This window comes from Pinus tabuliformis, chromosome X (genome assembly GCF_031772625.1).
Source record: "Pinus tabuliformis cultivar Carrire ecotype Pingquan chromosome X, CPIR1, whole genome shotgun sequence".
Classification (NCBI taxonomy): Eukaryota; Viridiplantae; Streptophyta; class Pinopsida; order Pinales; family Pinaceae; genus Pinus; species Pinus tabuliformis.
The window spans coordinates 554,733,749-554,761,279 of NC_142308.1; the positions used below are offsets into that span (position 1 = coordinate 554,733,749).

Here is a 27,531-nt window from a genome sequence, read left to right on the forward strand (position 1 = left end):
ATCAACAAGTCAGTTGGTGTGCCTAGCCATCTAGTAAGTAAATCTCAGGGTCTTAGGTAGCCTATCAGTCTCAATGTTTTGATTTGGAATTTTTATATTGTGAAATTGTCCGAGTCTGGAGACGTGTCAAAGATATCCTGGCCTTTGTCATTCAAACGTTTCATCTCAGATTTATGGGATTGCCTTTCTTTTGGTACATTGTTCACCACTCTCCCTTCTAGTTTAATCCCTCAAAAGAACTTCAGTGAGGATTAGGTGTCGGTTGTAGTCTACATTTATAGTATTAACCTTCATATAGTGTTTTGGAATGCCCATATTTTGAAATTAGTTGAGTCTGGATGTAATGTTACCTATTGATTAATTGCCCAAGGAAGGACAAAATAGCCTATCCAACCCCATACGTTATAATCTCTTGAGAAAGGGGGAAACGCATTATCCAATATTTAGGGTCAACACTAGGTAAATTTTGGGGTAGCTAGGGCAAAAAGCCAGAATTGGGGGCTACACTTGTAACCCCTCACATTAAATTAAGGAAAATAAACTCCCTAAGGAATTTATAAATAAGAGAGATAAAATCATTTTGCAATCATTGTGGATTGGAATCTCTCTGTTCTATTGAGCTAAGGCTCTTAGGGCTTTAAGACCCCTTCTTCTTTCATTAGTTTCGATGGTGATGATCCCACCCTAGCTAATCCTCTCTCTTTGATTAGTTTCAGTGTTGAGAGATTCCACCCTAGCTAATCTCCACTCTTTTTTCAGCTCTATTACAACATATTATCTTGAAGATGTTGCACCTGTTTTGTCACAAGCCCACGGAAGCAGTTGTACAAAAATTTTCAAAGTTTAGAATCATCAGCCAGCCAATTCTTATATCATTGTAAACCCAATTTCTGGAAATTATAATGTAAATGATGCTGGTACGGTCGTTTTATTATGTAACAACCTAGGTAAGCCTCTGTTTTTGGCAATGAATTTCATCCTAGGAGGTTTTTGTCTCACCGCTTAAACCAGCGTAAACCCCAAAGCTAGGGTGGAATTTATTGACAAATGATTAAGTGAATCCTAGTATTATATCAAGTTTTTGTAAAAGTGGTTTGGGAATAATTTAAGTTATTTAGCTAAATTATTTTATTACAAATCTCTTGGTCTACTAGATCATATTGTGTCGCAGAATTGGGTAATTATTTTGAAGGTCTATAACAAATGGGTATTCCCCCTTTGAGGGTTGAATTTCTAATTATCAGATGTAAAAAATATTTTTGTGCATGGTCCCTCGCAATTAGACACCTTGGCTAAAGTATTCGAGAGTGAAACAATAACCAATCCCCTCTTGTGTCAATTAATTAATTTTTCTGGCAAAAATTAAATTAAATCTTAAGCCAGAAAATTAATTAATTTAGAGTCAAAAAAATTATTTTAGAGAAATTAATCTCTCCAAGTGGAAAATCACCAAAAAATTCGTGGGTCAAAAAGAAGCCGATTTTTGGAGGTCCCCCACCAAGGCAGAAATGGATTTTTTTTTTTAAATTACGCTTTTGGACCTTGGTGATTAAGTCAAAATCATATTTTTAGGAAATTGGTCCAAAAAATATTTTTTTTGGATTAATAAAATTTAGATTTTATGAGAAATTTGAAAATTCCTCAATAACAAATATTTTCGACGGCAAAGAATAAAAGATGATCAAATATTTATCGATGATCGAGATTATTTTGATAGGCATCAAACCAACTAGTCGTTATTTTCCACTTGAAGGATTTATCTATAAATTAGAAGCGATTTTGCTTCTCAAGTCATGATGAAATTTCTGACTCTGCTCTATGTAATTTTGTAACGTTATTATTGATCCACTGATATGTTGGGATCGATTGAATTTCATAATAAAAAGACTTTGGGGTTCAGTGCATGGTGTTCTTTGTCCGATGATCTGTGGTACGTGTTGGTTATGTGATTTCCTATATTGTCCTTCAAAATTTTTATAAACCTATTTATTCATTTGTCACTGATAAAAACATTTTATTGGTAGATTTTGGGTCTATCTTAGGTGATCTGATTCACCATATGTTCAACAAGTTTGATTGAAGAAATATATAGAGTTTGCAGGTACACCGGCCCTTAAGCTCCAAGTTCACAGAAGAGCCGACCTTGTTTGGGCTTTGGGTATTTTTGTACGGTTTTCTTACTTCGCCAAGGTTGTATGCAATACCATAACTTTCAAAACACATTTGATCTAGTGTTAGTGTTTGTCGTTTAAAAAAAAAATCACAAGCATTGTATATTTGCATATATCTTGTAAATATATTTTTGTAAAATAATTTCTTATAAAATATTTTTCTAACCCTTGTTTTGCAGCTATTGAGGTTTGGGATTTATTTTTGAATTTTTGTTTATAGTGGGGTTTTGGGTATTCTTGTTTTTATTTGTCCAACTGAGCTTCAAGCTAGATCTAAATATTTAAAGGGTTTCAAGCCTTGGAATATTTTCGTAAGGGTTTCTAAAGGTGGATCTAGGCCTAGGAAGGCAAGATCCACCATCTTTTTCTCCTCCAAGGTCAAGGGAGTTTTTTTGTGGTGATTTGTGGAGAAATTTCAAGATTTGAAGCAAATTTGAGTTGTTTTGTAGGAGTTCTAATTTTTGGGCCTCCTAAGCCTAGCTTTGCCTCCCATAACCTTGGTCGCAGCTCTCTCATCGTCTCTTGGCTAGACGCTGGTTTGTTTAGGCCTTGGAAACCTTGTCGTGGGCCCCTCTAGCCCTGTCGTGGCCTTACCTCTTCTCTGTTGCCCTCCATCTACCTCCCTCACCCTTGTCATAGGCCATCAGGGTTGCTTAACCCTTGTCGTCTGCCTCATCCCCTCATCTGCTAGCCTCATCCTCCTCTATGTTGTCCCTTTTCTCCTACGTTGCCTCACGATAGCCTTCCTTAGCCCCTGTTGCAAGCCTTTGAGCCTTCTTCTAGCCCTCCTCCACTTTGATGCCAAGCCTCTGGCTTCTTCCTTGGCTGTCGCGGGCCTAATAGGCCTTGAAACCCCTCATCCTTACTCTTGACTTGTGACTGTATTGATTTTTGTGGATTCCCATTACTAATACTTGGTTTTGCAGAGGTTTTGATGGCAACAATTCTTTTGCAAGTGGAGGAAGTTGGACAAAACAGGTCCTCAAGTCATCAACAAGGGTACAAGCCTTTTGGTTTGCCTCCCAAACCCTTTCCTCCTAACTGTTCACTTGCAGCCCTCTGATCTCTTGATAACAATGACATTTACATCATTTAAGTGATATAAAATCAACCAATAAATCATCTTGCACACAGACAAGTCACTTGTGTAAATTGGGCATTCATCATTTGGATAAATTTCACTTATTTTGATGACTGTCATCTCTTTTGGGACTGCATGCTAAAGTCTGAAGTGAAACAGTGCTATTAGCATCTAAAAAGGAACCCAACCATCAAAGAAATTTGTGTTGGAAAAATAATCTAACACTTAAGCATATCTCTCTTGCATTTGAGCACTCATAGGCATATCACACTTTGTATCTTAAGTGCCCTAAACTTAATTTACTCTCTGCTGTCATAAAATTTACTTGTTGCTCATTGGATGTGATTGGAATATAAGTAACATAAAGCTTTTCATTTGGTTATGCTCTATTGCTCATTGTGGAAAGGGTTTGTTTACATTGTTAAATGTGCTATTGTGAACAAGATTGCTAGCATCTAATACATTGTTGTTTCTTGTGAGTTGTTTAAGTTTCATGGTTTCAATCTTTACACAAATAAGCTCACTCTCTAAAGCACATTAATCTCATAATCCGATAATTTTGTTGAATGGTGCCTTGGGTGAATAAATCTAAGAATCTATTGGATTTTGGTGTCTCTTGCTCCTTATGTTTAAGAGCAGCAAGAGGTCACCTTTATAGACAGCAAAGATCCTCTATGTTTCTGTGGCACAATCGGATCATCAAATCAATGATTGAGGAAAGATCAGGGCCAAGGGCCGCAAGGCCACAGGGCTGAAGATTCAATCTGGAACTGGCATCTAATCCCTGTTGGGAATCTTCTGAGGCAGTGAAGGCAATTGTGGATAAATCTAGGCATCAGTCAGGGTTTGTGTCAGCAAGGCATACCGCAGAATGCAATAGCTAGATAAAAGGGCTGCTAAGGCATCATTATCACAGCTGTAAGGTCATTGTCAAGCTGTCCCTGAGACAACAAGTCTTGTAAGTTAGTATTTGGATCAGATTGTTATTGACTGTGGTTGAAACCATTTATAAATTGATAGGAGGATTTGATACTATACAACTAGGCCTATTGGTGTAATAGCCCTTGAATTAACTGTTAAATTGAAGCTGATATGAACTATTGACATACTGTGAAGCTACTGTATGACTATATTGTTTCATGTCCTATAGTATCTCTACCTAAAATTGAATAGAATACTGAGAAATCAGTAGAGTTATCTTGTGAGCTTAATAACCCTAAGGTCAAAATCCCTTAGGCACATTACAGTGGTATCAAAGCTGGTGCTCCTGCCAGCCTGGAGGTGTTATTTCAAAAATGGAGCTGTTGGAATTGGTTGTTAGAAAAGAGTACACAGAGTCTTGGTGGAAATGTGAAGAATATCACAAGAACCTAGCATGAAAGACAAAACAATTTGAAGCATGGGGAAGGCACACCCAAATGATTTGCCATGGCTATATCCTCCAAAAGAGAATAAAAGAGATCATTCTCTTGAACTTGATGGTAAGAGCACGCAACAGAAAGCAATCGTAAGAAACTGGAATGATTTTTGGGCTAGTTGATGATAAGCCAAAAACAAAAACAAAAAACAGAATGCAAAGGTAGCATCATTAAGTGGGAAAAATGGCATGGAAATTCCAGGTGGAGGAGAGGTTGCGACAGAACTGCAAAGTCATGAAAAAGATTGCAAGAATCAAACAACCGTGACTCCCAAGATTGATCAAGCACCTGAATTAGAGGATAAGAGGCACAAACATGAAAAGGTAGAAAAATATATCTCTTGGTGAAAGTGATATGAGTCATGCTATTAATGATGAAGTGGGTCAGCCAATGGATCTGGAACTAGTAAGCAATAATATTAGTAGAGGACCTGAGATTTCCAGTTTAGCCAATGATGGAAATACAAAAGGTTCTTGCCCTGTAAAGCAATCTGAAAATAGAGGAAACCTTGAGACTAATTGTGTGAACCAAGAAGATGGTGCTAGAAACAGAGGGAAGAAAAGCATGATGTCTTTTAGAAACCGAGAGAATAAAATCATCCAGTCTAGTAGACCAGCATTGAAAGAATCACATTATCTTTCTCAACACTCTAGTCAAGTAACATACACAACCTTGGGACATTTCAAGGTGCCACCTAAAACAGAGCATGTTAATCAGTTGGCCCATATGATCAAGACAAAAGCTAAACCAGGACATTCTACAGTCAAGGTTGAAGGGTTATGTTCTCAACATAATACAACTGAAAACAATAAAGTGGCTTCATATAAGGGTGTTGCAACTCCTAAGGAGTTATTTTTAAAGAATGGCAGACCCAGAGATCAACTCTATCTGCCTAAGTTTGTGACAAATTCCCCAAGGATTCCAGCCTCTAAATCTCTGACTAATGCAGAGCTGACCACCCAGTCAAAAGTTAAAGAAGCCTTCTAATCATTTCAAGTCATTTGTCAGAAATTGTTGCAAAACCAGAAAGCCCAAGTTGGAGACCAATTTCATTATAGAATTGAACTTTGCATTATGGGTATCCATCAGCAGATAGAGGCTGGGGTTGATTTCTTGAAACGAGGAAATGTACAATTGGCTACTAGCATCGTGACATCAGGAGGGGTTATGAAGAACTCGGCAGTGGGGATTTGTTGATATACACTAGCCATGGTGGAAATAACTACTGTGGGGACAAAGGGCAGAACAATCACCAGAAACTTGAACACAGAAACTTGGCTCTTAAGAACAGCATAGACAGGATGATACCTATAAGAATTATATGTGGATTCAAGCAAAAAAATACTGGAAATCAAGAAAACAAAAAAAGCACTATCAATGTAATATATACATATGATTGGCTTTATGATATGGAGAAATATTGGCTAGATAAAAAAGCATCTGGATACTCAATATTCACATTCCAGTTAAGAAGACAACCTTGAAATGATGAGGATTGGGGTGGGGTGATGTGTTGACCTACACTAGGCAAGGCGGGAGTAATTACATTGCAGATAAGAAGCAGAGCCTTGATCAAAAGCTTGAGAGAGGCAATCTTGCCCTTAAACAAAGCAAGCATCGTGGTTTCGAAGTTAGAATGATTCAAGGTATCAAGGACAACACTAATCTTTCTGGAAAGGTTTATGTTGATTTCTACAAGGTTATAGATTCAAGACTGGACAAAAGGAAATTAGGATATTGTGTGTTTCAGCATATGTCAAAGAGATTACAGGGCCAACCTGAGCTAACATCTAGTATACTGAAGCCTGCTGTCAAATGGAAGCCCAACCCATCTCCCAAGCAGAATTTCATTAACTCAGATGATTCTTCAAAAAAGGAAAACTCCACTGTCTATCTTGTGAATAATTTTGGACAGAAACAAAGGTTGAAAGGAATGGATGAGAGGATAAACCAAATGCAAAATAGAATTAAGCATGAGAGTATGTCTTTTACAAGAAGAAAAAAAGTTGTTGCCTGATATGAAAGGGTCATTCCGCCACACTGATAAAATTCAGGAAAGCGTGAATTTTTTGGATCAAAGATTGGATTTCTTGAAAAAGCAGATCCTTCAAGCAGAAAGGAATGTGCAGGCCATTAAGGAAGAGTTTGGTACCTTGAACCGTGGTTTAAGGCAATGGCAGAATCAATGGAAAGTTGCAGATCCCATTCAACAAACATCATTCAAGGCTCCAAAAAGACAGGAATATGAGCCACCTCTAATCACCTAGGATGGACTAATGTCCACCAGTTGTACATAAGTCTGATAGGGGTTTTATTATTGAGTGCAAGCCACAATCTTGGAGAACCAGAAATCAACTAGGGTATCAGGTTTATTTACAACAGTGGCCAACCAGCAACTGAATCTATTACTGACAAAATATATGGCAGCATTCAGCCCATTTCAAAAATCCAGATGGTAAACAATTTAGAGATGTATTTATCTAGATTTGGAATTACCAAGTTTCACAGCTTTATTCTAGAAGTTGTTGGCCCTACTTTTTAATACATGGAGATGCTAGAGAGTGTCTTTGATTTTGAACTCATAAAGGTCTTCATAACACGGCTGGCCCTCAGGATCAAAGTTGATGCAATGCATGCCAGAACCGGTGACTACACTCAGCCTATCCTTGAGAATCAACTCAGGGCAAATGCAGACTTTATATTCAATAAAATTCCTTTAGAGGACTTTGGGAATGGACATACAGACACCAAGCTAACGCCTGCTAAGGAGTTGCTGAATATTATGCTTAGAATAGATGCACCAAAAATTGGAGCTGCTAGATTCCTTGGCAATCTCATGGATGCAGGGAGACTGTCACTATGTGGGGAGGGCAGTTTTGAGACTAGTTCTGATCACATTCATGAGAAGGATGAAATTTGGGCTGTATTAGCTTGGCTTTCAATTATTGCTTATAAGAATAAAGACAAGAAGGTTGGTGAAAAGTTGGTATCTGTCGCAGACACTGCTAAAGAACATTGGGCAACCTATGGACGATATGATTATGAGAAGTGTGAATTTGAAGGAGCCCTCAAAATGGTTGAACATCTAACTGGTCAGATTTCTAACATCAAGGGAGGAGAACAAAGTTGGCAGCACCCAAACTTGCAATTGCTTGAGGACGGGTAATTTCAGGGAGGAGGACTATAATGTTACCTATTGATTAATTGCCCACGGAAGGACAAAATAGCCTATCCAACCCCACAGGCTATAGTCTATTGATAAGGGGGAAACCCATTGTCCAATGTTTTGGGGCAACACTAGGTATATTTTGGGGTGGCTGGTGCAAAAACCGAAAATTAGGGGCTACACTTGTAATCACTCACATTAAACTAAGGAAAATAGACCCCCATGAGGAATCTATAAATAAGAGAGAGATCAAATCATTTTATCACCATTGTGGACTGGAATATCTCTGTTTTCTTGAAATGAGGCTCCAAGGGTTTTAAGACCCCTTCTTCTTTGATTAATTTTGGTGGTGATGATCCCACGCTAGTTAATCCTCTCTCATTGATTAGTTTCGGTGGTGAGAGATTCCACCCTAGCTAATATCCACTCTTTTCTCATCTCTATTACAGCATATTATCTTGGGGCATCTATGATCTGATTTGGGCAAAGCAAGGAAATGGATTCTGTGGTTTGTCTGGCCACAAAACGTCTGATTGAAGAGAATTAAAAGCAGCGAGACTCTCTGTGGTTTTTCTGAGGTTTATTTAGGTCAAAAAATTCTGTTTAGGGAGCAGCGAAAGTCATCTTTATAGACAGCAAAGATCCTTTGTTTAACTGGTACAACCGGATCACCAAATCAGTGATTGAGGAAAGATCAAGGCCTAAGATTCAATATGGAGCTGGTGTCTAATCCCTTTTCAGAATCTTCTGAGGCAGTGAAGGCAATTGTGGATGAATCTGGGCATCAGTCAGGGTTTGTGGCAGCAAGGCGTACCGCAGAAGGCGACAGCTAGATAAAGGGCTGCTACGGCTTATTATCGTAGCTGTAAGGTCGATGTCAAGCTGTCTCCGAGAAAGCAACCCTGTAAGAGAGTATTTGGATCAGGTTGTTATTGACTGTGGTTGAAATAATTTATAAATTGCTAGGAGGATTTGATGCTATACAACCAGGCCTATTGGTGTAAAAGCCCTGGGGTTAATTGTTAAATTGCAGCTGATATGAACTATTGCTGTACTGTGAAGATACAGTATGAATACCTTGTTGTGTGTCCTATATTATCTCTGCCTAAAATTGAATAGAATACTGCAAAATCAGTAGAATTATCTTCTGATCTTAATAGCCCTAAGGGCAAAATCCCCTAGGAACATTACACTGGAGACTGAGTATTGGGGAAACCTTGGCCTCTGTTCTAAAGTCCCCATCTGGTTTGCTCGGTCTACCTTGGTTTTTGCATTTTACTCCCCACCCTCCCTCTCAGTTTAGTCTCTCAAAAGAATTTCAGTGAAAAATGGGTATAAGTGGAGGACTGGAATTATAGTGAAGATAAGGTAACAATTGCTAGAAAGGGGAGGTGCTTGAACTCTGGTTTAGGAGCAATACATACTCGCCTCCTTTGGTTTCTGGGTCAGTAACTCATGAGTCATATCCTTTGGTGAATAAACTTTTCTGTTGATGTTCTGGGTCTTGATTTCTGGGCAATCAGAAGGTCTGCTGTCAACTTCTGTGTTTCTCTGGACAGAACTAGTGCTAGTTTAGTTTCTCTTCACCAACTTAACTGTGCAGGTTTGGTTGGCATGGATAACAGGGACATGCAGGAATTCCAAAGAGTATTGAGAAGATACAAGGATCTCATCCACCAAATAAAAGCACAGTGCATTCAGCAACCTCACAAGTCACAGAAAACAAGCATCTATGTATCTCTCAGCAAGCAAACATAATGAGTTTGTTAGTGCAGCAGTAGAAGAGTATTAATATCCTTGAGGCAGAATGTAACATGCGCTATAACCTGGTTCTTAATTTTCAAAAGGATACCATATTTATAAATTATGGGTTCAAATATTAGGGCTTCAGAGAATTCAGTGCAAGTCGAGCTTCAAGAGGAAGAGACAGTCCACCAGTTGAAGGATCCAATGGAAATTGAGAAGCAGAGCTTCCACGCTCTGATGATCGTCAGGAAGAAGCAGACAGTGTTAATGCTTATTGCTAATTTCTATGTATTTGTGTTATAATGTTGTTAGATGTTTTTGTGAAGCTGGCCACCTATATGCAAATTTGGGATATTTACTTCTTAATCTGTTGCAAACTGCTTTTTGTAACCCCAGACAATGGTTTATGCTTGTGAAAGAACTTTGAATCAGCACTGTCTAGTCCACTGCTAGCCTCGGCTGCAGCCTTTTGAAAACGTATAAAGTTTATGTTTCTGTTATAGAAAAGAGAATGTTAACTCATGTAACATTAGTAATTTAGTTGTTGTCGTTAGGAGGTAGCCTGTAGGTGATTAAACCACCTTAACTGAGTAAGGACACTATACATATGTAATGTAAGACATTGATACGTATGTAGAGAGATATCATTGCAATCTCATTAACAAAGTATATCTTATATTTTCTCTCTCCATTATTTTTTGTGTAAATGTGTGTACACCTTGATTTCCTACATGGTATTGGATCTATACTATTATTAGAGCATGTGAAATCAAAGACAAGTGCACTGAGCCTCAAGTTAAGGCAAAAAAGGCAAGACGAAGAAATCCAGAATTATAAAGACCACAAGTCAAATCTTTTAATTTGGGAATAAAATGAAAGGGCAATTTAATTATTTTAATGTTGCTAAATAAAAAAGTTAGGAAAAGTAATAAAGAAATGGGAAAAAGAAATAAGAAAAACAAAATTAAAAAATTACTTCATTTGGAGATGACAAACATGAATCAGCCTACAGCCGGAGGAAATGTAATGTGAAACGGAGAAGTAGGTGTGAAGTGTTGATACAAGTATTCAATATTTCTACTTCTTCCTAGAAATGTCAACATGGCTGTTCAATACTTCTTCTGTTGAAAAACATGCCACAATTTGTTTCCAGCAGGTGCATATTTGGAAAATGGTGTTGCTAGCAGAGATATAGTTTCCTTCTGGCATGTTGGATATTTGTCACAATTGTTAAGAAAAAGAAAAGTATTTATCCCAACAGAAGAAACTGTTCCGTAAGCCCTGCAATATATATTTTCAGTTTACCCCTGTAGTTTGTTTTTAACATTTTATCTAAGGGAATTATGACAGACAGGAAAAGGGATGGAAAATGTGATAATAATAAAAATTAATTTATACTACATATTTTGAGTAGCTGGTAAAAGTCTTCAAATGAAGGGTATTGAGGAAGTATGCCTAGTTGAAACATGATTGATTAGCTCAGGGGATCAATTATATTCTACCTTCAAAGAAAAAGAGTCATGGAAATCTGACAGTGGGAGATGACTTAGTGGAATAATGTGGAAATCTAACTTCAACAAGAGGGTTGTGCTAGTCAGATAGAGCACTAAGAAAGTCCCGGGTCTGAAGGACAAGCAATTGCATTGAAGCACTACATGTACCCAGGTGGCTCTTCTAGAACCCATGGGCAGTACGACTGGTCACCCAGGGGACCCAGTGGATGGAAATTGACCCATATGCAATCTTCACATCAATAATTTTGTAAAATTCTTGTATAGTAAAATTTTGAAATATTGTGTTGAAGAAGGTAAAAATTAAAATACAAGAAAAAATAAAACAAGCCATATATGTTAAGGAAAGGTCGTAAAGAGACGACGCTCTAGAATATTTATAAGTCTTCATACTTGGGTCACAATATAAGTTAGACATGTCACCAATGTAATGTTTGGTATTCTGGTTAGGAGTTAGATGGTTAAAACTTAAAACACTTTAACCACTTTCGGACGCTATCAATATGTAATGTAAGACATCGATGTTTATGAGAGATATATTTGCAACATTAACAATAATGTCCACCATATATTTTCTTTCCACCATTGGGTAAATGTGTGTGCACTGTGCACCTTGTAACAAAGTCCACCATGTATTCTTTCCACCCTAGTTTCCTACACTTTTATTGACTAATGGTTAATTCACCAAAGAAAAGTAACCTCGTCTACTTAGCATAGTAGAAAACCCTACACAGTAATGGAGAAAGCAGGTTTACTTATTACAGCTTGCCTTGCAGAGCTAAGGTGTAATGCATACAAAACTACATTGTAATATCCCTAAGGGAAAATTAACAGTAAATATTCAAAGCAAAATAGACAAACACATCATAAAACCAGAACAGACAATCAGACCATGAAAATGCTTCCAAGACAGCGCTGTATACTCATTTTATTAATGGAAAAGGTGTACAATCAAGGTGCTGGAATGAGTGCACCTGGGCTTGCTTTTAGCAAGCTAGCAAAGCCCACAATGATCCCTGAATCACCCTCCTCCAAGCTCTGTCAATTCGGCCCAACTGCTGCGCTGTAATTCCCAGAAAATGGTGCTGCTGCTTGAAATGAAGAGCTGCTAGAGCCCTCTCTACTGCTCAGAAAATTCCAGGAATTTAATTCTGGCCTCTACTCAAGAAACCCAGAATAACCCACGAAGGGTTTGCCAAAGCTTGACCCTGGAATTTCGGCCTCCTTGAGCTTGACTAACTCTCCTGCTGGGAAATTCGACCTCCTAAATAATCTGCTGCTGAAATGCCCCCAAAATGCCTACAAACCCTGTTAGAAGGCTTCCCAAGCCTTCCCACCGAATCTCCACCTCGAACTCCCTAAACTCCACAAACTCCCAAAGTGCCTCTAGCAGTGACTGCGCACTCCCGTTGGTATGGCTCTCTCTGCTGCTGCAAATCGACCTCCTCCTGCTGCTACGGATTGGGTTGAAGAAAAACTCCCTCCTAGGGCTGGCACCTAGGATTTCCACTTAAAAACACCCAGTGTGCTGAACAGCACATGCAGACTTGGCTCACTGCTCAAGCGTGCTCTTGTCAAAGACAAATTCTGAAATGATGAATGATCCCACCTTCTTTGAGCCAATGAGAGCGTACTCTCCATGTGGGCCGAAAATGCCTTCGTGGTGGCCCCCACATTCCACCAAAGCCGCAATCTTTCACTGAGCACTATAGTTGGAGTGCCTCTTAGGCCAAAAATCACGTATGGGTCCCCTAGGCCCACTTTCCCTAAGTGAAATAATGCGAAATGCCAAAATTGAGCAAAATTTCGATATTCCCTTAGTGAAACACTAAGCAGGAATATCACAGTCCTCCCCGCCAAAACGTTGCTTGTCCTCAAGCAACTGCAAAGAAGGATGTTGCAGTACCTGTTCCCCCTCCCAGGTGGCATCCTCATCTAGTAGATTTCTCCATCAAATCAAAAATTCCCTGATGACTTTGTTACGCAGGTGCCTCTCTCTGGTATCCAAAATAGCCTCTGGTTCCAACACCAAATGGCCTTCATCATCCATAGGGGGTAGCTCTGTGGCAGCGGTGACCTGCTGCCCTAGTGCCTTCTTCAGGCAAGACACATGAAAAAAGTTGTGCACCTGGCTCCCTGGTGGTAGCTCCAACTCATATGCTACCTCCCCCACCCTCTGAGTGACACGATAAGGCCCATAGAAGCGGGGTTTGAGTTTTTCGGCCCCCTTCTGCTTGAGCATAGACTGCCTGTACAGTTGGAGCCTCAAAAAGACCAACTCCCCAACTTCGAACTGCCTTTCAACTCTGCCCCTGTCTGCATAAAGCTTCTGTTGATTCTGGGCCATTTGCAGATTGTCCTTCAGAGCCCTCAAGATGTCTTGGCTCTCCTGTATCCAATCCTTGGCCCTAGGGGCCCTGCTGTCTCCAAACATTACGTCAGCGAAATACAATGCATCATAACCATATAGGGCTCGAAACGGTGACATACCTATAGACATGTGATGTGTGGTGTTGTAGCAGTATTCCCCCAAATGCAGCCATTGTATCCATGCCTTTTGTTGCCCTGCCACATAGTTACGCAAGTAGCCCTCTAGCCACTTGTTAACTATCTCCGTTTGTCCATCCGTCTGTGGGTGGTAACTAGTACTCAGGGTGAGTTCAGTACCCACCAACCTGAATAACTCCTACCAAAACCCACCCATGAACCTGTTGTCTCAGTCACTGACGATGGTCTTGGGGAGACCATGTAGCTGAAACACCTCCCTAAAAAACAATTCGGCCACCTGTGAGGCCAAGTACCGAGCTAGAATGGCAAAGAAGTGGGCATACTTTGTCAAGCAATCTACCACCACATAGATGCAGTCTTTGCCCTGTACGGTGGGCAACCCGGTGATGAAATCCATCGATATGCTTTCCCATTTCCCCTCCAGAATGGGAAGCAACTGTAGTAGACAACGGGTGTGTTTGTTCTCCCTTGTTCCATTGGCATGTGTCACACTCCCGGACATGCCTCAGAACATCCTCCTTGAGGCCCTTCCATGCAAATCGCTCCCTGATGGTCTGATATGTCTTTGTAAATCCCTGGTGCCCTGCTAGTGGTGAATCATGGGCAGCCTGTAGAATCTTCTCCCTCAGTGGGGAGTTGGGTACCAAGTAAATCCGATCTCGGTAGTAGATCACCTCGTTCATCACCCGATACCGATCATCCATCACCAACCCATCAAGGACCTCACATGCAAACTTGTCCTTGGAGTACTCAACTAGTAATTGCGCCCTCTAGTCTAGGGCAATGCTCATCAAGGACAAAGTGGTTGGTCTCCTAGACAACGCATCAGCAACTACATTGTGCTTCCCTTTGACATACTCGATGTCAAAGTCATACACCTGTAGTTTGCTCACCCACTTTTGTTGCCTCTCCTGTAGCTGTTTTTGCTCCAAAAAGAACCTGAGGTTGTTGTGATCGGTCTTGACCTTGAACCTATTCCCCACCAAATACTGCCTGAACTTGGCCAATGCATGCATGCAGGCCAGCATCTCCTTGTCATAGATGGAGTAAAGTTAGCTCATGGGGCAATAGCTTCCTGCTCTCAAATGTTATGGGGGGCCCTCCTTGCATCAATACATCCCCCACACCCACTCCTGATGCATCACACTCCAACACGAAAGGCTGAGTGAAATCAGGAAGTGCCAACACCGGACAGCTACTCGTGACCTCCTTGCGGCGATCAAATGCCTTTTGTGCTTTAGTGGTCCACTCGAAAGCCCCCTTCTTCGTCAAGTCTGTGAGGGGTGCAGCCAACTGTGAGAAGCCCTTCACGAACTTCCTATAATAGGTGCAAATGCCTACAAACCCCCTCAGCTTGGTCACATTTCGGGGCTCTAGCCAATCCCCGATAGCTCTAATCTTCTCCTCATGCACTCTGACACCATCCTCCCCAATGATGTGCCCAAGGTAGAGCATCTCAGTCAGCCCAAACTCGCACTTGGACAGTTTGGCATAGAACTGTTGCTCCTCCAAAATGTGCAGTATTGTCTCAAGGTGTTGTAAATGCTCCTCCCACGTCTGGTTGTAAATTAGTATGTCGTCAAAGAAAACCAGCACGAACTTCCTCAATTGCCCACGAAACATGTCATTCATGCATCACTGAAATGTTGCAAGGGCATTGGTCAGCCTAAAGGGCATAACCAGGCACTCAAAGTGCCCATAATGGCATCAGAATGTTGTCTTCGGGACATCTTGGTCCCTCACTCGGATCTGGTGGTACCCCGACCACAGATCAATTTTCGAAAAGAACTTCGCCCCCCTCAACTCGTCCATCAGCTCATCTATATGGGGAATGGAGTAGCGGTTCTTCATCGTTTTCTTGTTGAGGGCCCTGTAATCAATGCACATTCGTAAGGACCTGTCCTTCTTTTTCACTAGCACAATTGATGAAGCAAAAGGGCTAGAGCTGGGTCTGATGTGCCCAAGTGCTAATAGCTCATGGATGGCCCTCTTGATCTTATCTCGATAAGCCTTGGGATGTTGATAATGGGTGGTGATGACGGCCTGCACCCCTGGCTTCAACTCAATAGTGTGCTCAAACCCCCAATCTGGTGGTTGTCCCGATGGTATATCCCCAGAAACCATTGGATACCTGTCAAGAATAGCCTGTATCTCCGAATGTGGTGGCTTGGGCTATCCCCCGGCCTGTTATAGATCTAACCCAAAGATATTATGATAATAGAAATAACCCAAGAATAACAAGATAGAAATAGATAGAAATGATTCTTTATTGATATCAAACCCTTAAGGTAGGGCAACACCATACATTCACTCCTTAAGGAAGGAGAACACTCCACAAGCCATATGCCTGTTCATACAATAATCCTTCACTATCTCCATGTGGAGTCTCTAGCCTCTATATAGGCCTCATACATACAATACCATGGGTCATTACCATGGTTCCCTCATATCATCAACTAATACCATGGGCCCATTACATTATTATTAACTACATGTGGTCCCTTACATGATATGGGTTAACCACCTTATTTATTACTATGGCCCATCTCATTATTACATTATTACCTTGGGCGAAAGATCTCAGACTCTTTTTTTTTCTTTTTTTTTGTTGAAATCCTTCCTTATCAATACTGCGGTGGCCAAATCCTCAAAATGTCAATGCGGCCAAAAGTCCTGCGAAAATTATACCCCGATATAGGAACCCTTCACAACGACTCCGATCTGGTGGATCTGAGAGATCTGAATGGCGGATCTGATAGCTCTGGGCGGCGGAACAGACTGCTTCTGCAGATCTGATGGATCTAATAGATCGGAATGGCTGATCTACGAACTCAAGACTGCGGGTCTGTTGCTGTTGCACCTCTTTGCACAAGCGGATCTGGAAGAGATGATGTGTGATCCCCCGATAGAAAAGGGAACTATGGTCTTGAGGAGTGTCAGGTGCTACAGATCGCAATATACATAAGGGTCTGGCAGTAGTACTAGGCCCAATGTTTCAGGGCTCTAACTAAGGAGGATCGACCGTACCCTTAGCCGTACAACCCGACTACCCTATCGTACGGGCGAGTAATCTCTGAGAGTGCTGTTCTCGGTGTACTGTAGCCGCGAGATGACCGACGGTTTATCTATGGTGAGGTTTCAAGGGAGCCTAGGGGGCTTCCGATATACCCAGAGGGTACATGGAAGACAGTCCGTGCGCGGTTCTGTCTAATGCGCTACTACTCGAAGGGGTACCCACAGGGGTTACAAGGGAGTCCAACAGACGTGACCACCTCTTGTATTTCCTGCGTGCATGCCTCCCCAAATCCGCAGGTTTATGCGCTCAACGATAAATCCCGTGGTTTAAAGACGCCGGAACACGTCTCTAGCCAAAAAAAAAAATTTGCTAAGAAATGGAGATCCCACCGGCCTTGGAAAGTGCTCTGATACCACTTGTTATGCTCTTAACCTGCAAAAATGATACCCAAACACAAAATATGCAAAGAAAAGATACCCAGAACACAGAATAGCAATGATTTTATTATTCATAGAGTAATGTTCACTTGCCTCTTCGAGGGGGCAACCTCCAATAGAGCAGAGCTCGATTACAAAATAAGACACGATGCTCCTCGCAAGGAGTCTCTATCCTTTATATATGACTCATACATGCAATACCACGGGCCAATACCGTGGGTTTTATTAATACCATCTATCTAATACTACGGCCCATTTGCAACTAACTGTGGTTCCGTCATTAATTGTGGATTAACCACTTACAGTTATTAATATGGGCTTTATTGACTCTTGACTATGACGTGATCCCATTACATAAATAAGGGGGTTAGGGTGGGACCCAAACCCCCAATCTGGTGGTTGTCCCGATGGTATATCCCCAGAAACCATTGGATACCTGTTAAGAATAGCCTGTATCTCCGAATGTGGTGGCTTGGGCTTTCCCCCGGCCTTTGAGATCCTCAGCTCCATAGCCCACTCAATGTCTCCATGTCCCAAGTCAGCCCCCATCCTATGGACCGAAACAGTCTGTGGTGGATATGAGTGCATCCCCCAAAGCAACACAGTCTTCCCATCTGGCCCTACGCACTCCATCTCCAGCTTTTGCCAGTCTGTTGTGACTCTGCCAAGCGTATAGAGCCATTGGATCCCCAACACTACGTTGGTGTCCAGTACATCCACCACAAAGAAATTATTTGTCATGGAGTAGTTCCCCATGGTCACTGTCAAGGTTGGCACATAGCGAGTGCACTGCATGGTTCTGTCCCCTGGCACAAGAACTGAGAATCCCTCGAATTCCTCAGTTGTGATGCACCTCCTCTGAACCAGCTGCGCATCAATGAAGTTGTGGGTAGCCCCACTCTCCACCACCACTGAAACACGTTGCCACTAAACAATGCCTCTAATCCTCATGGTCAAATATTTTGGGTACCCCTCTAGTAGGTGTGAAGGAAACTCCCCCTGTTGGTGGTGGTGGTGGTGGTGGTCCTCCTCCTCGTGGTGTTGCGTTGTCCCCCCAGTTATCTCAAAATAATTCTCCTCCTCTGCATCACTATCAAAAAAGACCTCTATATAGTGGGCCTTGCTCGGTGCCCATGGCTCTTGACAAGTGAAGCATAGTTTCCTTCGCCTGAGGTCTCTCCGGGTCTCATCATCCAATTGTCCACACCCCTGATTGGCTCTCGATGGTGGACCCCTGATGTCCTTCCCCTTCTACTGGAAGCCCTGTCTAGGGGGTAATGGTGCCCTTGTCCTGGGTAGGGCATCCTATAGGTCTCGGGCTCTCCCTACTGCATCCTGCAATGTAGTGGGCCTGTTGGACCTCACCAACCCACGCAATGGCTCTGCTAGCCCATCTATGAACATGAAAATCCTCCTAGACTCTGACAAGTCTGGGACCATCACAGACAAATGCAAAAACTCAGAGATGTAGGTTTATGCACTCCCGGTTTCCCTGATCCTAGTCAGCTCCCCAAAAACTCCTTCGGATCCTTCCTCTCAAATCGCTCCAACACCCTCCTGGTGAAATCATCATAGGCAGTCACCCCAGCATGTCCCAACGTGGTCAATCCGTGGAACCACCAGTCGTGGGCTTCCCCTTCCAGATGCAACGTGGCAATCTTGATTGCCTCACCTTCTGTCATTTGGTTCAGTTGGAAATAAACATCCAGCTTCTCGACCCAAGCCTTGGCCGAGCTCTTGGAGGACCCATCGAAGGTTGGGAGAAATAGCCTCCCCACCGTGCGTTGCAAGTTTGTCCCCTGCATATAACCTCCTCCATTCTGTCCCTTGGACTTGTTGTTGCCCTTCAGCTGACAGAAATCTTTGAAAGTGATGGCCCTCCCAAATTCAGGCCCATAAGATTGATACTCCAGGAAATAGTCTCCATAGGGTGCTTCCTCCTGCTTTGGTTGCCCTCTTGCTCCAGATTGTAGGAACGTGGGAATGGTGGATCTAGGGGGTGTGTTTTGGACCAATGGCATGTTGGCATGGAGAGATGCATGGTGGTGTGATGTGCCAAACCCTTCTCCATAGTGGAAATCCCCTTGGACTCCTTTACCCTTGTTGCCATTGCTATTTCGCTGCCCCATTCCTTCAATGTTCTAAGACAAATCCTACACTGCCTTCAATAGGAGTTGGGCAAACTCCTTCTCCTCATCCCTTTTGTCTCCTTCGTTATCCCCCATGTTGGTTTCCTCTACCTCTAGTTCTGTAGTCACAGGATCAGGGGTGATCTCTAACTGTCATTCTTTGCTCTTGTACCTCTGCCTCCGGTATGTCACGTTCTGCCTATCCTCCGGTGTCATAGACTGCGCTACTCCCACAGGCTGTGCCAAGTCTATGAGCTCTGATACCATTGTAATATCCCTAAGGGAAAATTAACAGTAAATATTCAAAGCAAAATAGACAAACACATCATAAAACCAGAACAGACAATCAGAGCATGAAAATTCTTCCAAGACAACATTTTATACTCATTTTATTAATGGAAAAGGTGTACAATCAAGGTGTTGGAGTGAGTGCACCTGGGCTTGCTCTTAGCAAGCTAGCAAAGCGCACAATGATCCCTGAATCACCCTCCTCCAAGCTCTGTCAATTCGGCCCAAATGTTGCACTATAATTCACAGAAAATGGTGTTGCTACCTAAAATGAAGCACTACTAGAGCCTTCTCCACTACTCAGAAAATTCTGAGAATTTAATTCTGGCCTCTACTTAAGAAACCCAAAATAACCCATGAAGGGTTTGGCCAAAGCTTGACCCCAGAATTTCGGCCCCCTTGAGCTTGACTAGCTCTCCTGTTGGGAAATTCGACCTCCTGAATAATTTGTTGTTGAAATGCCTACAAACCCTGTTAGAAGGCTTCCCAAGGCTTCCCACCGAATCTCCAACTCGAACTCCCTCAACTCCACAAACTCTCGGAGTGCCTCTAGCAATGACTGCGCACTCCCTACGCTGTTGTGGCTCTCTCTGTTGCTGCAAATCGACCTCCTGTTGGCAGCTGTTGGTACGAATTGGGCCGAAAAAAGAACTCCCTCCTAGGCTGGCACTCGAAGTCCACCGAAGCAAGGACTAGGATTTTAGAAACTTCGGCCCCACAATTTCAAAAAATTCCAGCCCTGTAACATGAAAAGATGCCCAAGAACTTCGCACGTGTGAATAAGAGATGACAAAAATTGAAAGATCTTCTTCTTGCTTTCCCTTGCATTTCTTCTTCTTGACCTTCGCACTTTTTCTGCTTCTCTTGCTCAAAGATTGAACTTGTGAGTGTATATCCAAATGAGGTCAAAGTCTCTCGTAATATAGCCTCTTCATGTGGTCGAATTAGGCCTCCTTTAGGCTAACTTATGTTTGGTAGGGCCGACTTAATCTTGGGATCAAATAGAATCTTCTAGACTCAAAAATAGTATTTTCTTTTAATTACAAATTGTCCGAAAAGGACTTTGACTCATGACACAATGTCTTATTGACTCAAGAAACCCAAGAAGCATGAACAACATGTTTATCTAGAAAAATAATAATAATAATAATGAATTTTTCTTTTTCTGTTTTCTTTTCTTTTTCATAAAATTTATATTGATACAAGTAAGAATATAATTATGAAGACCGATCCTAGTTACATTTTTCTAACACTCCCTCTTAACTAGGGAGGTATTCATAATTTCAAAATAAGGTACATGAATTCTCAAATTGAAAAGTTCTCATAAGAAGAGTCGGATTGATAAGCCATCTTATAAGCATCAACATCATGACCAGCATTGTAAAATACCAAGATAATGAGGCCTTTTTTACTAACAAGCTCTAACTCTCCACAAGATTAGAGCACAATGCTAAGAGGTATACACATATGGACACCTCAGCCTCTCAAGGCACATACCTCATTCGGATGTTCACAAGGTATGTCCTCCCAGGAGTTATTCTTATCTTGGATTCCAATCCTCAAAGAATATCAGTCCTCTTCAACTACTCTTCTCTTGGATACCCTACCACATCCTCAAAGAGTATCAGTCCATGGGACTACTTCCTTTTTGGGATTCCCAATCCTCAAGGAGTATTAGTCCCCGATGCTTATCAATCCTCCAATCTCCATTCTTCCTCCATGGTCTTCACTAAACGTACGGCTATTAGTCCTGGCCTACTGCATGACACATGAGGAAGAGAATATAGTGTCCCATATCACTCCCTTTCAATTAGAGAGGAGATGTCAGCGAGTCCAAGCTTGTTTCTTAAATCCTACACCAAGCTTATAATGTAACAATACTTATTATTGATATCGTTTGTCCTGGCATGAAATACTAGGTCTTCAGTCAGCCTTATACTACTCTGGTTATCACAACATATTGTGGTAGGGTCCATTGGTCCTTCGAACAAATCTGATAACAACTTTCTCAACTAAACAGCTTCTCTTCCAACTTCACATGCTGCAATGTATTATGCTTCAACACTACTTAATGCAATTGAATCTTACTTCCTACTCATCCATGAGATCATAGAGGATCCCAAACTAAAACATCCACCAGTAGTGCTTCTTCCATTTGTCTCACTGCCACCCCAATCAGAATCTATATAGCCTACTAGCTAAATTTCCTTACCAACATATTTCAAGCAGAGATGTATCGTTCCACAAAGATACCTCAATATGTGTTAGCTCCGCCTAGAATTAGTTAAGAACATTTACTGCAAAGCATATGTCGGGCCTAGTGTTCACTAGGTACATTAAGGAGCCAATTAACTGTCAATAACATGTAGGATCAACAAGGCTTGATTTTGAACTTCTTAACTTCTTCAAATTTGTAATCATTGGAGTGGTCATCAGTTTGTTGTCCATCATGCCAAACTTCTGCAATATTTTGATCACATATTTTCCTTGTCCAAGATAGATTTCACCTGCTTTCTGCCATACCTCCAATCCCAAGTAGTAATGCATAAGCCCAAGATCCTTCATGTCAAATTCGGTTGCCAATTACTTCTTGCATTCTTGAATACGATGCTCTACACCTGTAACAAGTAAGTCATCCACATATAGTAGTATGATCACAGGTTCATTCTTGACTACTTTGATGTAAAGGTTTGGATCTGCAGAACTCTTAACAAAGCCAAGTCTTAGAAGATATGCATCCATTCTTACATACCAAGCTTTAGGGGCTTGCTTCAAACCATATAAAGCTTTCTTTAATCTGCAAACATGTGATTCCCTATTGTGGATTTTGAATCCTTGGGGTTGTTCAATGTAGACTTCCTCATCTATCGTTCCATTTAGAAAAGTTGTTTTAACATCCATTTGATGAATATTCCATCCCATAGTGGCAACTAGAGAGATTAATGATCTAATGGTTGTATATCTAGTTGTAGGAGCAAAGGTTTCTTCATAATCAACTCCTTCCTTTTGGGAGAAGCCTCTTGCTACGAACCTTGCTTTGTATTTGTCAATGCTCCCATCAACTGCATGTTTAATTTTGTAAATCCATTTGGAAGTGACAATAGATTTGTCATTTGGTCTAGGAACAATTTCCCAGACATCATTCTTCATAATGGATCGATATTCTTCTTGCATCTCCATTCTTGATGTTTTGTTGCTTCCTCATAAGTAGATGGTTCTACTTCAATGAGCTTAGTCATGTAAGCTGCATATCCTAAATATCTTTTTGGCTTCTTGCTTTCTCTAAAAGTTCCTCTTGTTGTTGCATGTCCTTCGGCTTCCTGAAGAGTTGTTCTTAACCAAGCTGGTCTTTTACGAGTCTCTGGAATGATGACTTGCTGCAAAGGTTCACTTGGTCCTTCAACATCTTCATGGTTTGTTGTAGGTTCTTGATTATTGTCATTTTCCAAGATTTCTTCAAAGATTGGAACTTCTTCTTCATCAGAGTCGATAGGAATGTCCTTGGATTTCTTATATGCAATGCTTTCATCAAAGATAACATCTCTGCTTACTTCAATTCTTTGCTCTTCCTTGATGTAGATTCTATAGGCTTTGGATGATGTATTGTAACCAACAAAGATGCCTTTCATGCTTGTAGGGTCCAACTTCTTCCTTTTATCTTTTGGAATGTGAATATATACAGGGCATCCAAATATTCGAAGATGGTCAACATTGGGCTTCTTTCCTGAGAATGCTTCTTCTAGAGTTTTGTCATCGAGAATTTTGTGAGGGCTTCGATTTTGAATATATAGTCATAACTATTACTTCTCCCCATAGGAACTTTGGTAGGTTTTGATCATGAAGCATGGTTTTGATACATTCTTCAATCGATCGGTTCTTCCTTTCTGCTACACCATTTTGCTAAGGGTTGTAGGGAACTATTAGCTCGCTCTTAATTCCAGCTTCCGTGCAAAAAGCCACAAGATCTTTGGAAGTGTATTCTCCCCCATTATCGGATCTCAAAATCTTTATATTTCTTTTTGTCAGATTTTCCACTTATACCTTGAATTCTTGAAGCTTTTCAAACACTTCATCTTTAGACTTGAGCAGATATATTCATGTTTTTCTAGAGTGATCAGCAATGGAGGTAACATAATATTGATGTTCTCCAAGAGATTTTTCTGCCATAGTGTAATATTCCAAATTGAATATATTTACAGCAAATAACATAAACGTGTAAAAGGAACAACAACCATAAACAAATACCACACGTGCATATCAAAACACCCGGAAAACAAAGCAGAACAATTGAGCCATTTTATTAATCTCGAGAATGATGAGTAAAATGAGCAAGGAAAATGGAACCTGGGTTTGCTACTGCAAGCTATGCAAAACCCAGGTGAGACAACTTTGATCTAGAGGAAATATTGGCCCAAACTAGTACTATGCACTACCTAGGAAATTACTGTTGTTGCTGCTAGAATGGAACTAAAGATTCTGCTCTGAAAAATGCCTAGATTGCCCTGAAATTGCAACCACGTCCTCCACTCCTCATACCCAAAAATACCCATAAAGGGTTTGGCCCAACTCCAAGCCAAAACTGAACCCACAAAATGATGCAAATTTATCAGTTAATCAGCAATACGCCTTGCAATAAGAATGAGGATTCTGGCCCTGAATATCGCCTAGAAAAATCTGTAAAATTAGTCAGAGACTCCTCTCGATAAACCCGCAAAAACCTAGAAAGGGTTTGGGTTGAATCCACTGACCCCCGATCACCCCAACAGTGTGAATTGCCCAATCTGGCCAAAAAACGCCCCACAGTTTTGATACTACTGAACACTTCCACCAAACAAGTCAATCCTCCAAAGAATACTTCCTCAAACAAGTCAAAGTGCACAAGGTCAACAGCTTCAAAACTAGCCTAGCTTCAGAATTTCAGCCCAACTTCACTAAAACTCCAGCCCTGCAACTTCACAGAAACTTCAGCGCTGCAACTTCACAAAAACTTCGGCCCTGCAACTTCACAAAAACTTCGGCCCTGCAATTTCAGAAAATTCCAGCCTTGCAACTTCAAAAGATGCCCCAGAACGCACGTGTGAATAAGAGATGACAAAATTTGAAAGATCTTCTTCTTGCTTGCCCTTGCACTTCTTCTTCTTGACCTTCGCACTTTTTCTGCTTCTCTTGCTCGGAGATCGAACTTGTGAGTGTATATCCAAATGAGAACAAAGTCTCTCCTATATATAGCATCTTCATGTGGTCGAATTAGGCCTCCTTTAGGCTGACTTCTCTTTGGTAGGGCCGACTTGGTCTTGGGATCAAATAGAATGTTCTATACTCAAAAAGAGTATTTTCTTTTAATTACAAAATGCCCGAAAGGGGCTTTGACTCATGACACAATTTCTTATTGACACAAGAAACCCTAAAAGCATGAACAACATGCTTATCTAGAAAAATAATAATAATAAATGAAATTTGTTTTCTCTTTTCTTTTCTTTTTCATAAAATTTACATTGATAGAAGTACAAATATAATTATGATGGTATACTGGAGATAGCATCATCTTTGGTATTCAGTTGAGAGAATGTAGTGTGATTCTAACATGAACCAGGAAAAAATATACTTTGATTCTTTGGTATACTGGAGATAGCATCATCTTTGGTATTCAATTGAGAGAATTTAGTGTGAAAATGTCTTGTGATAGTGCCACTGTCACATACGTAAGTAATGCATTTCAGTAGTATTGTGAAATGACATATTTCATCTTGTTTCAAAACAGTGGTTCACGTTTGCTCGCACATAACTCATTAGACAACCAGCTGCCCTGTCTCATATAGTGTCACATGTTAGTTTCCACTCTACCCTACCTCTCATTATGTCAATCTCAGGAGGTCAATATCATTTCTTCCTTCCTTCCATTGCTATGAATTACAATCCAGAGGTTTTCCAGTTTTGGTTAAGTGTTTACTATTCAGCATTTCAAAAATCGAATTTGAGATTCCATGTTTCATTATTCACAATTCCCTGAAATTTTCAACTTCAATTGTTTATCCTTCGAAGGATTCAAAGTCAAACCCTGAAACCTTTCATGTTTCTGACAATATAGGTCTTACCATTCTTCGGGATTACGAACACAAAGGAATTCATAGAAATATTTTTCATAAAGGGTCATAAACTAAAATGCAAACGAATATTTAACAAGCACCAATGCTACTCCCCTCCCACCGACTCTGGATAAATACTCCGAACCCTGGCCTCAAAAACAAAAAACAAAAAACAAAAAAAAAATAAGTGCAAGAGTACTGTTATGGAAACAAAATTCCAACTGAAGAGATGTCATTATAGTAGTGGTACTTGTAATTATTACGAATACCACATAGACAAACCAGAAGATAAAAGGGGCCCACAAGCCATGACATCAAAACCGCCTCTCATACTAGTACCTGAGTGAGAAGATGTTATCACAACGCCACAGGGACTTGCACCCAAAGCTAGCTTCTAGATTGGCAAAAAACAGAGAAGCAGTAAAAAGAAAAGAAAAAAATACAAGACAGAGAATTGATAAATTGAGAATACCTAATTTTATTTTTAGCTGTACTTTCCACCGATCGTACACAAAATCTGTAATCTAGGAATGCTTATACATAAAGTAATAAAACAAATTATAGCTCACACAAAGGGTTCAGTTAGAGAAAAACGATTATAGACAGGCTATTTTACCCAAAAGAAAAAAGGGCAAAAATAATAGCAAGCAAAAGATTAGGTAAGTGAGGATAATAAATACTCACTCATTCTATATGAGTAGTATTTCAGAGGAAAGAAGAATACGAGAATGGGAAGTTAAGGAAAGAAAGAAGCAAACCAGGTCCTCGTTGAGAATGTAGCACTCAAACTCGTCGTCCCAGCCATTGTGTAGGTTCTTCTGCTTGACCAATTCGCCAAGGTTAATGTGGCGGAGGTTGAGATTTGGGTCGTCCGCTAACAGAGAGCAGATGGTGGTCTTGCCTGTGCCTGGCGTCCCCGTCACTAAAATGTTCGGTTTCCTCCGAACTGAACCCATTTTGCTTGCCTAAACCTCTGATATTGTCTTCCCGACGGTATACAAATATTTTTTAAACCTCTGATTTCGTACTCCTTACCGTCTATCTATATATATATAGACCCTCAGTACTAACCAGGGATTCTGTTATCAAATCGACTGAAAATGCGGAAGGCAACTCTCTTAGACACTCCAAGGCAACTTAGCTTCCAGATTCCTTGCATATAAACATGGGTTGAGGCTACATTACATTTATCATATAAACATGGGTTGAGGCTACATTACATTTATTATCGTGGGAATTTCACCTGTATGATTTTGTCATCATTATGGTGATACTACACGATGTCATGTGGCCCGGCTCTCAACAATTACAGTAGTCTAGCTGCACAAAAAAATGTACTTTTTTATCAATCTTATATCAACGCGTAGTCTAACGAGGTTGTAATTCGTCTCTTAATCAAGATTTTGATAAAATTCACAATAAATTTTGGGAAATTTAAATTACAATTATTTATAAGTTTTTATGGTCTTGTAGTCCAGCGGCACAAAAAAATGTACTTTTTTATCAATCTTATATCAACGCGTAGTCTAACGAGGTTGTAATTTGTCTCTTAATCAAGATTTTGATAAAATTCACAATAAATTTTGGGAAATTTAAATTACAATTATTTATAAGTTTTTATGGTCTTAAATCTATTTGCAGATTTTTTAAATTTTATAGTCTTAAATCTATTTCCATTCATAAATATAAGATGTAAGATTTTTAAGATTTCATAGTCTTAAATCTATTTCCACTCTGAAAAATAAGATGTAAGATTTATTAAAAAAAAAATCAACTTTCAATTTCAAGGAATTTTTCAAATTTGCAATAAACAACACCTTATAATAATATAAATTATTTGTTTTCAATTATATTTTATATTATACATGAAACACCGAAACGCGAGCTCTAAGAGGAAAAACTAGGGTTCAACACAGGAAGCGACAGAAGTAAGCGGATAACCATGGAAGGGCAAGGAGGAGGGAGCTCCACTCC

At 40.5% G+C, this 27,531-nt stretch overlaps 1 protein-coding gene across 1 annotated transcript in view; it reads right to left on the minus strand.

Annotated features, from left to right (window-relative positions):
• AAK6 (P-loop containing nucleoside triphosphate hydrolases superfamily protein) overlaps positions 1-26,731 on the minus strand; it is an 87,710-nt gene extending 60,979 nt beyond the window's left edge. Inside the window, exon 1 of the mRNA XM_089449462.1 lies at positions 26,316-26,731. Coding sequence (XP_089305588.1) covers positions 26,316-26,513 — 198 coding nt within the window. The 5' untranslated portion in view covers positions 26,514-26,731. The remainder of the gene's footprint in view (positions 1-26,315) is intronic.
• Between the last annotated feature and the right edge of the window lie 800 nt (positions 26,732-27,531).